At 45.1% G+C, this 12,657-nt stretch overlaps 1 protein-coding gene across 1 annotated transcript; it reads right to left on the reverse strand.

Moving 5' to 3' along the window:
* Positions 1 to 10,832: 10,832 nt before the first annotated feature.
* LOC144109871 (uncharacterized) lies at positions 10,833 to 11,813 on the reverse strand. The gene has a single exon (XM_077642642.1). It carries the CDS (start codon positions 11,811 to 11,813, stop codon positions 10,833 to 10,835), a length of 981 nt encoding a protein of 326 aa, XP_077498768.1.
* Positions 11,814 to 12,657: the final 844 nt, after the last annotated feature.

A 12,657-nucleotide genomic window follows, 5' to 3' on the forward strand; every position in this document is an offset into this window, starting at 1 on the left:
CTGATAGAAACCGGATTTTGCTTTTTTCAAGTCTGAATTCAGCCCATTCTTGAACTTTTTATACTCAGCAAGCAGAGTAGGATCACGATTCTTCATTAAAGCAATGGTACATTTTATCCCTTTCTTTTATTCTTTTATATAGATCTTTTTTTTTTACCCAAGGTGTTCTTATTTTTCTGTTTATATTACTTTTTCGCAAAGGAAAAGCTGTGTTATAGCACGAAAGATACTGAAGAGGAAACTTTTTATAAGCTCATTTTGGGTTGGTGTCCTTAAATATGGGATCCCAGTCTGCTTGCTCTAGAAGAGAACAGAAGTCTTCCAACGTGTTTTCGTTCATTGTACGAACCAGTAACCTGTTGCGCTTCCCTTTACCATAGTTCTTCTCCGCGACAGAGACCAGGCAAAAGATTGGGATGTGGTCACTGATACTGCTTGTTATCACACCAGCAGAGCGATTCTCGACTTCAATGTTCGTGACGCAGACATGAATACACGTGGCTGTATTTGAAGTAATCCTGGTTGGTAGCGTTATTATATTTTTGCAAACATGCTCATGAACAATATCTAAAAATTCTTTTGCGCATGGTCCATCAGATAGTGTATCAATGCTCACATCGCCGAGAAGAACAAAAGAGGCAGCTAGATTCCCAAGTGATTCCAGGGCGTTTTAGAAAAAAATTATAAATTAGGCTACAATGCCGGATGGCGGCCTATACAGTGCAGCGATCACCAAATTAGATATCTTAACAAAAAGGCTTTCTATATTTTCGTTCATCTTAGTTAGATGATCAAAAAATACATAAGGATAACAATTTTTGAAGTATATGGCTATGCCGCCGCCTCTCCTATTTTCTCTACTAATGGTTGCGCTCTTATAACCCTGAATGTGTGGCGGCACATCGGCGTTCGTCAACCATGTCTCAGTAAGGACTATTACATCAAATTTTACCGTGTGTGAGTCGAGAAACATTTCGAAATAATCTATCTTGTTTTTACACTTCTCATATTCAGATGCTTCGCAGCAAGCAGTCCATCCCTATTTGTGTACGCTTTGTAGAATGTAGAGCTGCCATAATAGGAACAGCAATTTCCCTGTCTGTCCATTTTAGGGGTTTCTGTAGCTCATAGAAATGCGGGTCATGGTATCGAGCTTGAAATTTTCGCAATTCAAGCTCAGCCGCCAATTAACCCACGATGCCAAGATCAGAATGAAGCCGGAGCAAGACATCGCTATTCTGAGCACCCTGGATCCGGACTTCCCTGAACAGATATGCAACGTCTAGGCAATCAAATTAGGAGGAAAGGAATATTCAATGAACGCTTATGCAGCCTCACCAGACAATGCATGTAAAGGCATCATTACTGGCGCCTTATCGATACCAACAGAAGAGGAATTGCTAAAATGCACGGAAACATATCCCCAATAAATGAACATCATTCAAGCAAGGCAATTCAGCACAAAGAAGCATGTCTATATACCTTTGAAGGCAAAGCAGTACTATAATTAGCGTACCAGACCTTGGTGCAGCAAGAACGTATACGCTTGAGGGTGACACCATCAGCGCACTCAAAGACGCAGTTGGCGCGCGCCCGGTTCTTGGCGGCAAGTTCGACATGGCGTCGTACTCGTTCCAGGCAAGTGCACATGTTCCTTTGCTTGTTTCCTTTGCTGCACTCGATAAGGTGGCGGTGTATGGAGTTTAACTTCCCAAATCGACCGAGTTTGAGAGACGGCATAGTCGAGAGCTGCGGACAATTTCGACCACCTTGGGTTCATTTAACGCGACCTGACATCGCACAACACACGATCCTCTAGCATTTTGCCTCCATCGAAATGCGACCGCCGCGGCAGAGGTCGAGCCCGTTTCTTGCGGGTCAGCAGCCGAGCACTATAACCACTGAGCCACCGCGGTGGCACCCGGTAAGGTAGCGTTACGCGGAAGTACTGTCAACTGGGGCTCTTCGCCAGATGTTGGAATCCGGATAGTGTTTTCATCACTAAGAGAGGCATGGCATAGCATGTGAGGACCAGAGCTTTTTGCAATGTTCGCGTCTGGTACGTGTCGCGTTCCGCTTGGCAGCTGCGGGCCGAGCTGCAGCTTTTACATTTGCTTGTGTAAGAGCACATGTCGCACTTTGTACTCTCCCTTCGTGTTAATTTGCGCTACTAATGCGTAAGGATTACATGCAGCAGTATTTCTATTTTTTTTTACTGGCCTCACGAGAACAGGCATTGCTGAACTGTGCAAATATTTCTGGCGATAGTAACAATAAACAGTAATAAACAGTAACTCGAGGGCGGTAAACTTTTCACGTTTCTCAATTGCGTTTCGGGCTTTGCGTTCTTTCAGAGTTAAATTGATAAGGGCCGAAACCTGTGCGCATGATTCATGGCGGCGGCGGTCAGCTACGATGCGTTGCCGACGAAGCGTTTTGTCCATGTCTCTTGTTTGGTAGCTTATTAAGGAATGGCTCATCGTTGTCCGTCCGCCTGCGAAATCTGTCACACTATGACGGCATCCATGATATAATTGCTATAACCTATATACTCTTAGCAATTACTAAGTAATGGGTGATTAGTGAATTAGTAACCAATCGTTAATTTGTAAAAAATTAAAAAATCAGAAGTTAAAATAAAACGCTAAACAAAAAATTTGAATATGTTAAAGAAATAAAAAATTGAGAGAAAAAAGCGCAATTAAAAATAAATGAAAAATCAAACCAAACAAAACAAAAAATGCATGGCCTACAGGGGCCATGGAAAAAAAACCGTGTTTTAGAAAATTCCCTTTTATCGCATTCTTGAACGTAAGCAGACTTAGTGGCCTCAGAATTTTTTTTCCGAGCCTCCCAAAATTTCGATTTTCGCCCGGAGATGCTACTTGTACATAGTGTGACTAGTCAGGCAGTCACCCTCGGACTTTACACCTGAGCCCTTTGTCATACTGCTGCTTCTACTTGTTCTGGCTTCGCCTTAGTTATCGCGCCGTGCAGCTTAGCTGTGATTGCAGATGCCATGCACAGTCCGCAATAGATACAATATTATATTTTCCGCGGCTGTGAAGCATAGCTGAAAAAAAAGAAAATTGAATTATACATGTCAGTAATGAAGGGCTAAAACACTTCTTGTGGGCCTACATGTTAGCACACTCATGAGTGAAATGCATTTCATGCCCAGTACAAGCGCTTCATCCACTGTGTTGATTTCTTTATTGGTCGGTGGAGGATCGCTCGCCACGCAAATGCGTATTAGTGATTTTGCTCATATCAGAATAAATCCAGAGCACATTACTGGGCTGTTTTCCAATCTGAATGCATAAGTCTGCTGTTGCACAGTTACGTTAGTTTGCTGCACTAGGCAACGGAGGGAGTGACGGTCGTCCTCGCCACATGAACTTGCCATGCATGGAGTTTCCTGAGATTCGTGCACAGTATAAACGCCACTTGTTATTTACCGTTTCCAGATCCTGGACAAGACATTTGATGAGTATGTCGATCTAGGTCCTGAGAACAGTATCCCCGACTTATCAAAGATTAAACTGCGTGCACATGTCAATGATCAGCAGTGTGCACCGACATCTTCAGAGGTATTTGGATTCGGTAGTCACATATTCAATGAAATCACTACACAGTTTCGAATTCATGAATAAGTTATTCGTTTTTTCTTGCAGCAAAGTGTCGGACAGTACTGTGGCGAGTGGCGGAGACACCCACGAAAATCACCTTGATGTGTCCTTCGATCTTTAAGTGCGTTGAGTGGTGCAGTATAATTTCAGTAATGAGTCTCACAGGATCACAAAATATTTGTTTCACCTGTTAGCCATGTTGTAAGTAAGGAATAATTGAGTGTAGAGGCAGAAAAGTCGGCCTGATGGTGCATATCTATATATCAAACTACTACTCCGTGTTGGGGAGGGGGAAGAGGAAAAGAGGGTTCAGAAACAAACTAACAATAAACTACAGCACGGGAAATGAACCTGCACCTATCTGTTATGGCTAACAGCATTTATGTCTGCTGCCCAGTTTCTCGGTGCTCGCAGTGCGCACGTTTCAACTAGCAGTAACAAAAACGTGGCTTTTCGGGCTTCTTGGTGCATGATCAAGCAAGAGTCTATAGAGCAGAGTAGACAGGACACAGCGCTCGTGTTTTTCGTTTCTTCTGTGTCCTGTCTACTCTGCGCTATAGTCTCTTGCTCGAAGTTGAGCGTGTGACGGAATCCCGTCTGGCCGGGAGCGTACATTTGAAAAAATAAGAGACGCCGACCAGTGAAAAAAAGGTTCGTTCTTGACGTTTCGGCTTCCATACGGAAACCTTGTTCACAATGAATTTATCACCAAACAAAGGTCGTTTAAATATGATTGTATAATCGGCGCAAGGAGCGTGCATATATCGAGTGTAGATTACCGTCGTTCCGGTTTAACGTGTGTGACGCATAGTTTGTATGATTATCCCCGCAGGGGGGCGTCTGCAACTTGCAGGCGTTGGTGAGTGGCGACACCACGGGTTCCCGAGCATCCGCAGGGACATCCCCGCAGGGGATGATGGTGAACAGTGCATCACCACGGACCCGAGCACCCGCGCCTCGCCGTGCGTGGCATCGCCGTGTCCGGGGAAAAGGGGATCCTGGTGGTTGAGCCGATGCCGAGCTTTTGGACCTTTAAGGCCCCTCGCCGGAGGCAACACACCACTTTGGCCCCAGCTTCCTGTAGACGGCACCTCCGGCCTGACCCAACCGGGAGAAATCGGCAGTCGCCTTTTCCTGTCCTCCTCTACATCTTTTACTTTCCTGTCTTCTTTCTGACTACTGTCCTGTCTCTTCGTCGTTTCTTGGTTTTTTCATTTCTTCATGGGCGGCTAGGGTTAACCTTGTGTGGCGAACTACACTGGGTTTCGTCATATTTGGTTATAGTTGAGGTGTACAGCTGGCATGGGCAGGACTTGCGTGCAAGTTGCTGTCCCGTCCCCTTGTTGGGCTCCGTTGTGGGTGGCTGGCACCGTGGCTGAAAAACTAAATTTTTTTATGGCTACCCTTTATTCTAGATCTGATCGCACTCAAAAAAGAGGGCGGAACGATGATTTTTTTCAAAAAAGAAAAGTGTCATTCCCAAAATTTCATGTCATCCACAGCAAAGCTGAAGAACAACAACAAGCAAGACTGATTTCCCCATTCTTGGTAGCAAAGTGCCTGACAGATACCTTGGGGTTTGGGTATAAGGTATCAAAAATGACTAGTGGCGACTTACTGCTCGAAATACGTGACGCTGTCCAGCACTCGAAACTTGCAAACACTGTATCGATAGAGGAGATTCCTGTCTCCATCACGTCACACCGATCTTTGAACACAGTCCGAGGCGTCATATCAGAAATTGATTTTGTTCACCTCTCTGAAAAAGAAATGCTTGAAGGCCTTGCCGACCAAGATGTCATAAATGTTCAGCGGCTAATGATCCGGAAGGATAACAAGGAAATAGATACGAAACACATGATCCCCACTTTCAACACCAGCACACTACCTGAAAGCATTGAAGTCGGGCTCCTGAAAATAAATGTAAGGCCATATATACCCAACCCACGCAGATATTTCAATTGCCAGAGGTTCGGCCATGGCTCAGAGTTGTCGCGGCCGCAAAACTTGCGCGAAATGCTCCTCGAAGGACCACCATTCAGATGAATGTGTTGCTGCCCCGCGGTGCACAAATTGTGAGGGAGACCATGCTGCATACTCCAGGGCTTGTCCGTCCTGGAAAAAAGAAAAAGAAATAATTATTATGAAAACCACTGAAAACATTTCTTTCAATTTCTTTCAAGGAAGCGAGAAGGCGACACGCCGAAACAAACCGATTCTCCTTCACTGCGAAAACAACCTTCGCAGGTGTGGTGCGTGGGCGCGGCGCACCACACCAGGCTTCGGCACCTGTCCAGGCCGCACGCAGTGGGCCTATGGCATGGCCATCCGCGCCCCCTGGTGGAGTAGTTGATACTACTTCGCCAACCCCAAAGCAGGCTGCGCACACCCCCGGGGCAGCGGGCCTCAAGACCTCTTCCCACAGGTCGAGGTCTAACTCAAAAGTCAGCGTGCATCCTGCACGGTCGTCCAGCGCCTCTGCTGAGGCGATGGAAACGACCCAGGGCAGCCCCGTGCTGTCCACCTCGGACGGACGGCGGAGGTCTTTGGATCGATGAAAAAAAATGTGAGGCTCCGAGTCAAGGGGCCAAATCAAAGTTAATCTAATTTTATCTGCACACACGCACACAACATTAAGATGGCTTTCATAATACACTGGAATTGCAGAGGTCTCGTAAATAACTATAACGACATAAAAGACATTTTAAACACAATTTCTCCTATTACTTTAGTGTGCAGGAAACCAATCTAGGCTCTCAGCACACAAAGGTGCTAAAGAAGTATACTGTCTTCCGCCGTGACCGAGAGGGGGTGAGCAGACTCTCGGGAGGCGTAGGAATCATTGTGCAACCCTGCGTAGCAGCTAGCGAGATCAAACTCAAAACTAGGTTCGAAGCCTTAGCAGCCACCGTGGTTGGTTACAAAACCATTACAATTTGTAGCGTATATCTTCAACCACATCTCGAAGTAAGACAGCATGAATTAGAGAGCCTTTTACAACAGTAACCGGATAAATACTTGATAGTTGGCGATTTTAATGCACACTCTTGTTTCTGGGGCAGTGAGAAAACCGATAGCAGAGGTCAGGTTATTGAGGATTTTATACTATCCAACAATATTTGTTTATTGAACACCGGTAAACCTACTTATTGCTCTCCTAGTTCAGGAAAAATGAGTGTTTTAGATTTGTCTTAGCTCTCCTTCAGTTTTTAACGATTTTAAATGGGATGTCTTAGACAACCCGTACGAAAGCGATCATCTCCCTGTTAAAAGCTGCCTGTCATTCCCATTATCAGTCGCCCAGACAAAACCACGGTGTTGGAAGCTCCATTTAGCAGACTGGCAGCTGTTTAGAACAGCAGCCACGTTAGAAAATATTACGTTAGAAAATCTTAATGTGAATGAAATAAATTAAAAGTTCACAAATTGCATTCTTCCTGCTGCACGCTTGGCTATCCCCCAATCTTCAGGAATAGTACAACGCAACCATAAAATGTGGTGGACACGGGATTGCAAAGAAGGAAAAAAACAACAAAATAAAGCTAGGGGTATATTTCGCCGATACCCCACACAGGAGAACCTTATAAAATTTAAAAAAGCAAGAGCAAAAGCGCGGTACATACGTCGAAATGCCGAAAAATCATCCTGGCAGCGTTTCATTTCCTCGATAAACAGCCAAGTCTCTTCGAAAAAAATGTGCGAAGTAGTACACAAAATGGATGGTCGCTACTCACCATTCACAGTTCCTCTTCTGACCGCCCCTGGTGTACAGACAAATATAAAAGAACAAGCCGACATATTAGGCGAACATTTTTCCACGGTATCTAGTTCCTCTAACTATACAGAATCATTTTTAAAGTATAAAGACACAGCCGAAAAAGAAAGACTGCCGATAAAGGGCAGTGCTCACGAAGCATATAATAGCCCATTTACACTAAAAGAAATTAACAGTGTACTTTCTTCGGGTAAACAAACTGCACCAGGACCAGATGAAGTCTATTACGAAATGCTTGCCCACTTGTCCGAACATGCTGTAGACTCGCTTCTGAAATTTTTTAACAAAATATGGTTATCAGGAGAGATTCCAGAGGCATGGAAAAAAGCCATAATTGTACCGTTGTTGAAGCCGGGAAAAGTACCTACCTCCCCTGGCAATTACATACCTATAGCCCTAACAAGCGTACTTGCCAATTCTTTCGAAAGCATCCTTAACATTAGATTAATGTTTATATTACAATCTCGTGATCTTCTTGACATCCATCAGTGTGGGTTTAAAAAGGCGTGCTCTACAACCGACCATATAGTCTGCCTAGAGAACACAGTCCGAGAAGCATTTATACACAAGCAACACTGCCTTGCGGTCTTTTTCGATTTAGAGAAAGCCTATGACACCACATGGAGGTTTGGCATACTGTGGGACCTTCGAGGCCTTGGAATCCATGGTAGAATGTTAAAATGCTTGAGTGACTTTTTCACCAACCGTTCATTTCAAGTACGCCTGGGTGCCACTCTTTCTAAAACTTTCATTCAAGAGAACGGCGTGCCTCAGGGGTGCATTTTAAGCACCACGCTTTTTATAATAAAAATGAATTCCCTAGCAAAAATAATCCCAAAGTCTATCATGTATTCTGTCTACGTCGACGATCTCCAGATTGCCTGCACATCCTCTAGCATTTCATCGTGTGAGAGGCAAATACAGATGACAGTAAATAAACTAACAACATGGGCAGACAGAAACGGTTTCAAGTTTTCCACGCAAAAGTCAGTAGCTGTTCTTTCTTCGCTTAGAAGAGGACTGCACACTGATCCCTCCCTGAATTTAAATGAAGTTGCACTACCAATTAAAGATCAGCACAAATTTCTAGGAATGACTTATAATAAAAAGCTCACATTCCTACCACACATAAACATACTCAAAAAGAAAGCTTCTAAATCTCTGTATATACTAAAAGTACTTTCACGAAAACATTGGGGTTCCGATAGGACTTGTCTTTTACGGATTCATCGCTCTGTCGTACGTTCTACATTAGATTACGGATGCATAGTTTATGGATCAGCGAGGCAATCGTACCTTAAACGGCTAGACCCAGTACACAATTTAGGCTGGCGTCTTTTCACCAGTGCATACAGGACGTCACCGATAAACAGTCTTTATGTGGAAGCCAACGAGCCGTCGCTTACAGAGAGAAGAACCATACGTTTTAAAAATCCGTTCACTACCTAAACATATCTGTGACCAAATAGTCACAAAGCGCCCATCTAGAACACTATTTAACAACAAATCATTAGCGATAAGGCCACTTCTCCTGCATTTTGAAGATGTGTGCAAAAACCTCGGCGTAATGGATACATTACCTGGCGTTGCTCGAAGACGTGGTCCACTGCCTCCATGGTTTAATTTTCCTGTTATCTGTGACCTCACTCTTGCACATTTCTGTAAAAAGCGAACTCCACAGCTACATATATTACAAGAATTTCGTGCCCTTGAAGAAAAATACAGTAGTTTTACAGAATTTTATACTGATGGATCAAAAACAGATAGTTGCGTAGGAAGCGCAGTGGTGCGAGGAAATTCGGAGCAAATAGACTACCACAGTGTTCCTCCATCTTCACCGCGGAGTGCTACGCAGTATGGATGACCATAGAAAAAATACTAAGTGAGAACCTCAAAAATGCTGTTATCTACACAGACTCCTTAAGTGTACTTAGAGCTTTCCATTCTAAAAATGCAGGCTCCCCTCTGCTCGGTGACATCATACACAACATAGTAACTGCCACAGCTCAAGGACAAAATATAAAACTGTGCTGGGTCCCGAGTCATGTGGTAATAAAAGGCAATGAGAGAGCAGATGTGTGTGCTGGTAAAGCTCGTGGCAAGGAAATAATGAAAGTAAATATGCCGTTTAATGATTGCATGAAATTAGTAGCAAGCAAACTAAGAAAAAAATGGCAGTCGGCTTGGAACAATGAGGTCAAAAATAAACTACACTTGGTAAAACCAGTTTTAGGTGAATTTAATTCGTGTGTGCACCAAGAACGTTTCAAGGAAGTGATCTTATGCCGTCTCCGAATAGGCCACACGCACCTTACGCGCAACTTCCAACTAACAAAACAAGACAAACCTGTTTGCCAACAATGTGGAGATGAACTCACGGTTAACCATATTTTATTCTCTTGTGTGGAACTGGAAGAAATAAGAAAAACGTATTTTACTGAATTTTATAATAAATTCATTCCTTTTCATCCCGCACTGCTTTTAGGAGACGATGCAACTGTTAATATATCATGTGTTTTTAGCTTTCTTAACGAAACGGGATTTCTCAAGACACTCTAAATTTTTACCCACTGGTTTGTTTGAATTTTAGTACACCTCAGCCAATTTCTCAGGCCTGAGAAGAAAGCTGAGGCTTTTATTTTGATTGGTTGGGTGCCTCGATGTCCTTCCGCAGCCAAGGAAGGCTACTGAGATCACCCGGCCCTCTTTAAAGCTTTTACTTGTAGCCATTTATAAAATTTGTGTATGTGTTCACTGGGTAATATTAATGTTTGAGGGCCGCTAGAGCAAGGATTATTCTTGCATTTCTATAATATTCAACAAAAGAATTTTCCTATACCTTGTTCTTGGCGCATGATGGCCTCAGTTGCCTATGTGCTATAAAACACAACACAACACTACACAGTTTGTAAGATTAGGGATTCCAGTTGAAGTCTTGATGCTGCTACTTTTTCAGTTGCGATGATCCTTGCCTTGTCACAGTCAATTTTGTGGTCATTCACGACGGCGTGCTCCGCTAAGGCGTTGTTGCGAGTGTTTTCATTTTTTACGTCCCGAGCGCGCTGCTGCAATCGCATCCGATAGTTCCCAGTTTCCCCGATATACACACCGTTGCAGTCTGCGCAGGGGATTTTGTAGACAACTCCGGGGAATTTTTCCTTTGGAAGTGTGTCCTTCACCTTTAAAAGCTGAAGGCGCATCTTTCTGGCCGGGACATGGGCCACCTGCTCGTCATATTCCCGTAGGACACGTGCCAGGCATTCACTTGTACCCGGGACATACGGCACAGAAGCCCGTTTCTTGATCGGAGGGCGGGCATCCGGTTGTCCTTCTTCTGACAACTGACGTTCTACCGCGTTCATGAAGCGCCTAGGGTATCCACAGCTTCTGAGGTCATCCCGTACTTTTTTCGCGTCCAGGGTCGCATCCTAGGGCCTTGTGCACAACCTTTTCGCACGCTGCAATAACGTGCTAACAACGGCCTTCTTATGGCTGGCAGGGTGCACTGAGTTGAAATATAGGTAGCGGCCAGTGTGCGTCTCCTTTCGGTATACGCTGGAAGATAGACCCTGGCCTTCGCGTGAAACAAGGACGTCAAGGAATGGCAGTCGGCCGTCCAATTCTTCTTCTATGGTAAACTGAATGGCTCTCTCCAGGCTGTTAAGATGGTCCAGAAACTTGTTCACCAAGCCATTTTGGATGATGCAGAAGCAGTCTTCGATGTAGCGGAAGAATACCTTCGGGGAAGGGACAAAGGAGGCCAACGCCCGCTGTTCCAGCTTTTCCATGGTGATATTGGCAGCCGTAACCAAAACTGAGGCGCCCATGGGGGTCCCATGTACCTGTTTGTAAAACTTTCCCATGAAGACGAAGTACGTGTTCGTTAGGCAGAAGTCTAGAAGCCTGCTCAGGTCCGGTGCGTCTATCGGTGATCGTTCAGGCAAAGTAACATCAGCCTCGAGGGCAGTGGTGCAAACGCTGACAGCAAGGTCTATCGGGACGCTCGTGAACAGGGACTTAACGTCAAACGACACCATCACCTCATCTTCATCGATTGAGGGGCTGCGGTTCTTCTCGACAAAGTTGAACGAATTCAGGACGTGACTGGGACTCTGGCCAACGAGCGGAGAAAAGACCTGGTGCAAGAACTTCGAGAGGTTATGCAGGGGGGAGCGAGTGTAATCCACGATGGGACGCAAAGGAACGTCTGGCTTGTGGATTTTGGGAAATCCATAGAAAGCAGGTGCGGATCCATTGTGGCTAAGCAGTTTGTAGTAGAGAGCTTTATGGTTTGGAGGAACGGCCAGAAAAACGTCGCACAGCAGCTTTTGGAATTCTCTTTCCAGCTTTAGTGTCGGATCCTTCTTGAGGCGGACATAGGTTTCACCGTCTTCCAGAAGAGATAACATCTTCTTTTCATAGTCGGCCTTGTCCAGGAGGACAGTCGCATTGCCTTTATCTGCCGGTAGAATCACAATGCGTTCATTTTCACGGAGACTCTTGATAGCGTCCCGTTCTACATGTGACAACGCAGAGCGGGAAAGTCCGCGATGAACGGCGTTCACTACGCCCACCACTCGGGTGCGGGCCTCTTCGCTGCGTGTGTTTTCGACCTGGCTGACAGCATATTCCACCGAGCACACTAGTTTCTTCTTGTCCGTTGCGGGCCCTATGTTGACATTCAACCCAAGATTCAGCCCATTCTTTTCAGCTTGGCTTGTTCTGTACGACAATAAGTTATGCACCGTGGTTCTTGAAGCCACCTTAGTTTTGTCTGATTGCTCGGAAAGAAGCTTGGTCAGCTTATTGTCATGGGCGAGCTCACCTCTCTTGCTTTGAAGGTCAGACTTGTGGTTCGCATGCAACTGGATGCTGGCGAATACGCTGGGGTAGTGGTGCTCGAGGCGGCGCCAGGCACAGAAGGCATCGTTCTCCAAAGCACGAATTTCCTCTTTTCAGTCCATGATCCTAGCTTGTAGAAGTTGTCGTTCCGCCTTTCCGACCACGCTGTACCCGAAAGGCGTAGGCACAGGTCTGTTGAGTTGAGTTGAGTCGTATGGAGCGGGGAACTAGGTTACGGGCTTTACATGTAAGGTTGAACTTAAGATGGTTCCTGAAGTAAGCAGTAACAGCGGTGCTGATGCCAGGGTAATGCATTGCTCACTGGGGCATTCGCCGCTCCCATGTTTATATTGTGCACAATTTGAAGTAAGACAGTTCGCTACGCCTCAGATTTTGAAATTACACACTGCA

This window comes from Amblyomma americanum, chromosome 11 (assembly GCF_052857255.1).
Source record: "Amblyomma americanum isolate KBUSLIRL-KWMA chromosome 11, ASM5285725v1, whole genome shotgun sequence".
NCBI lineage: Eukaryota > Metazoa > Arthropoda > Arachnida > Ixodida > Ixodidae > Amblyomma > Amblyomma americanum.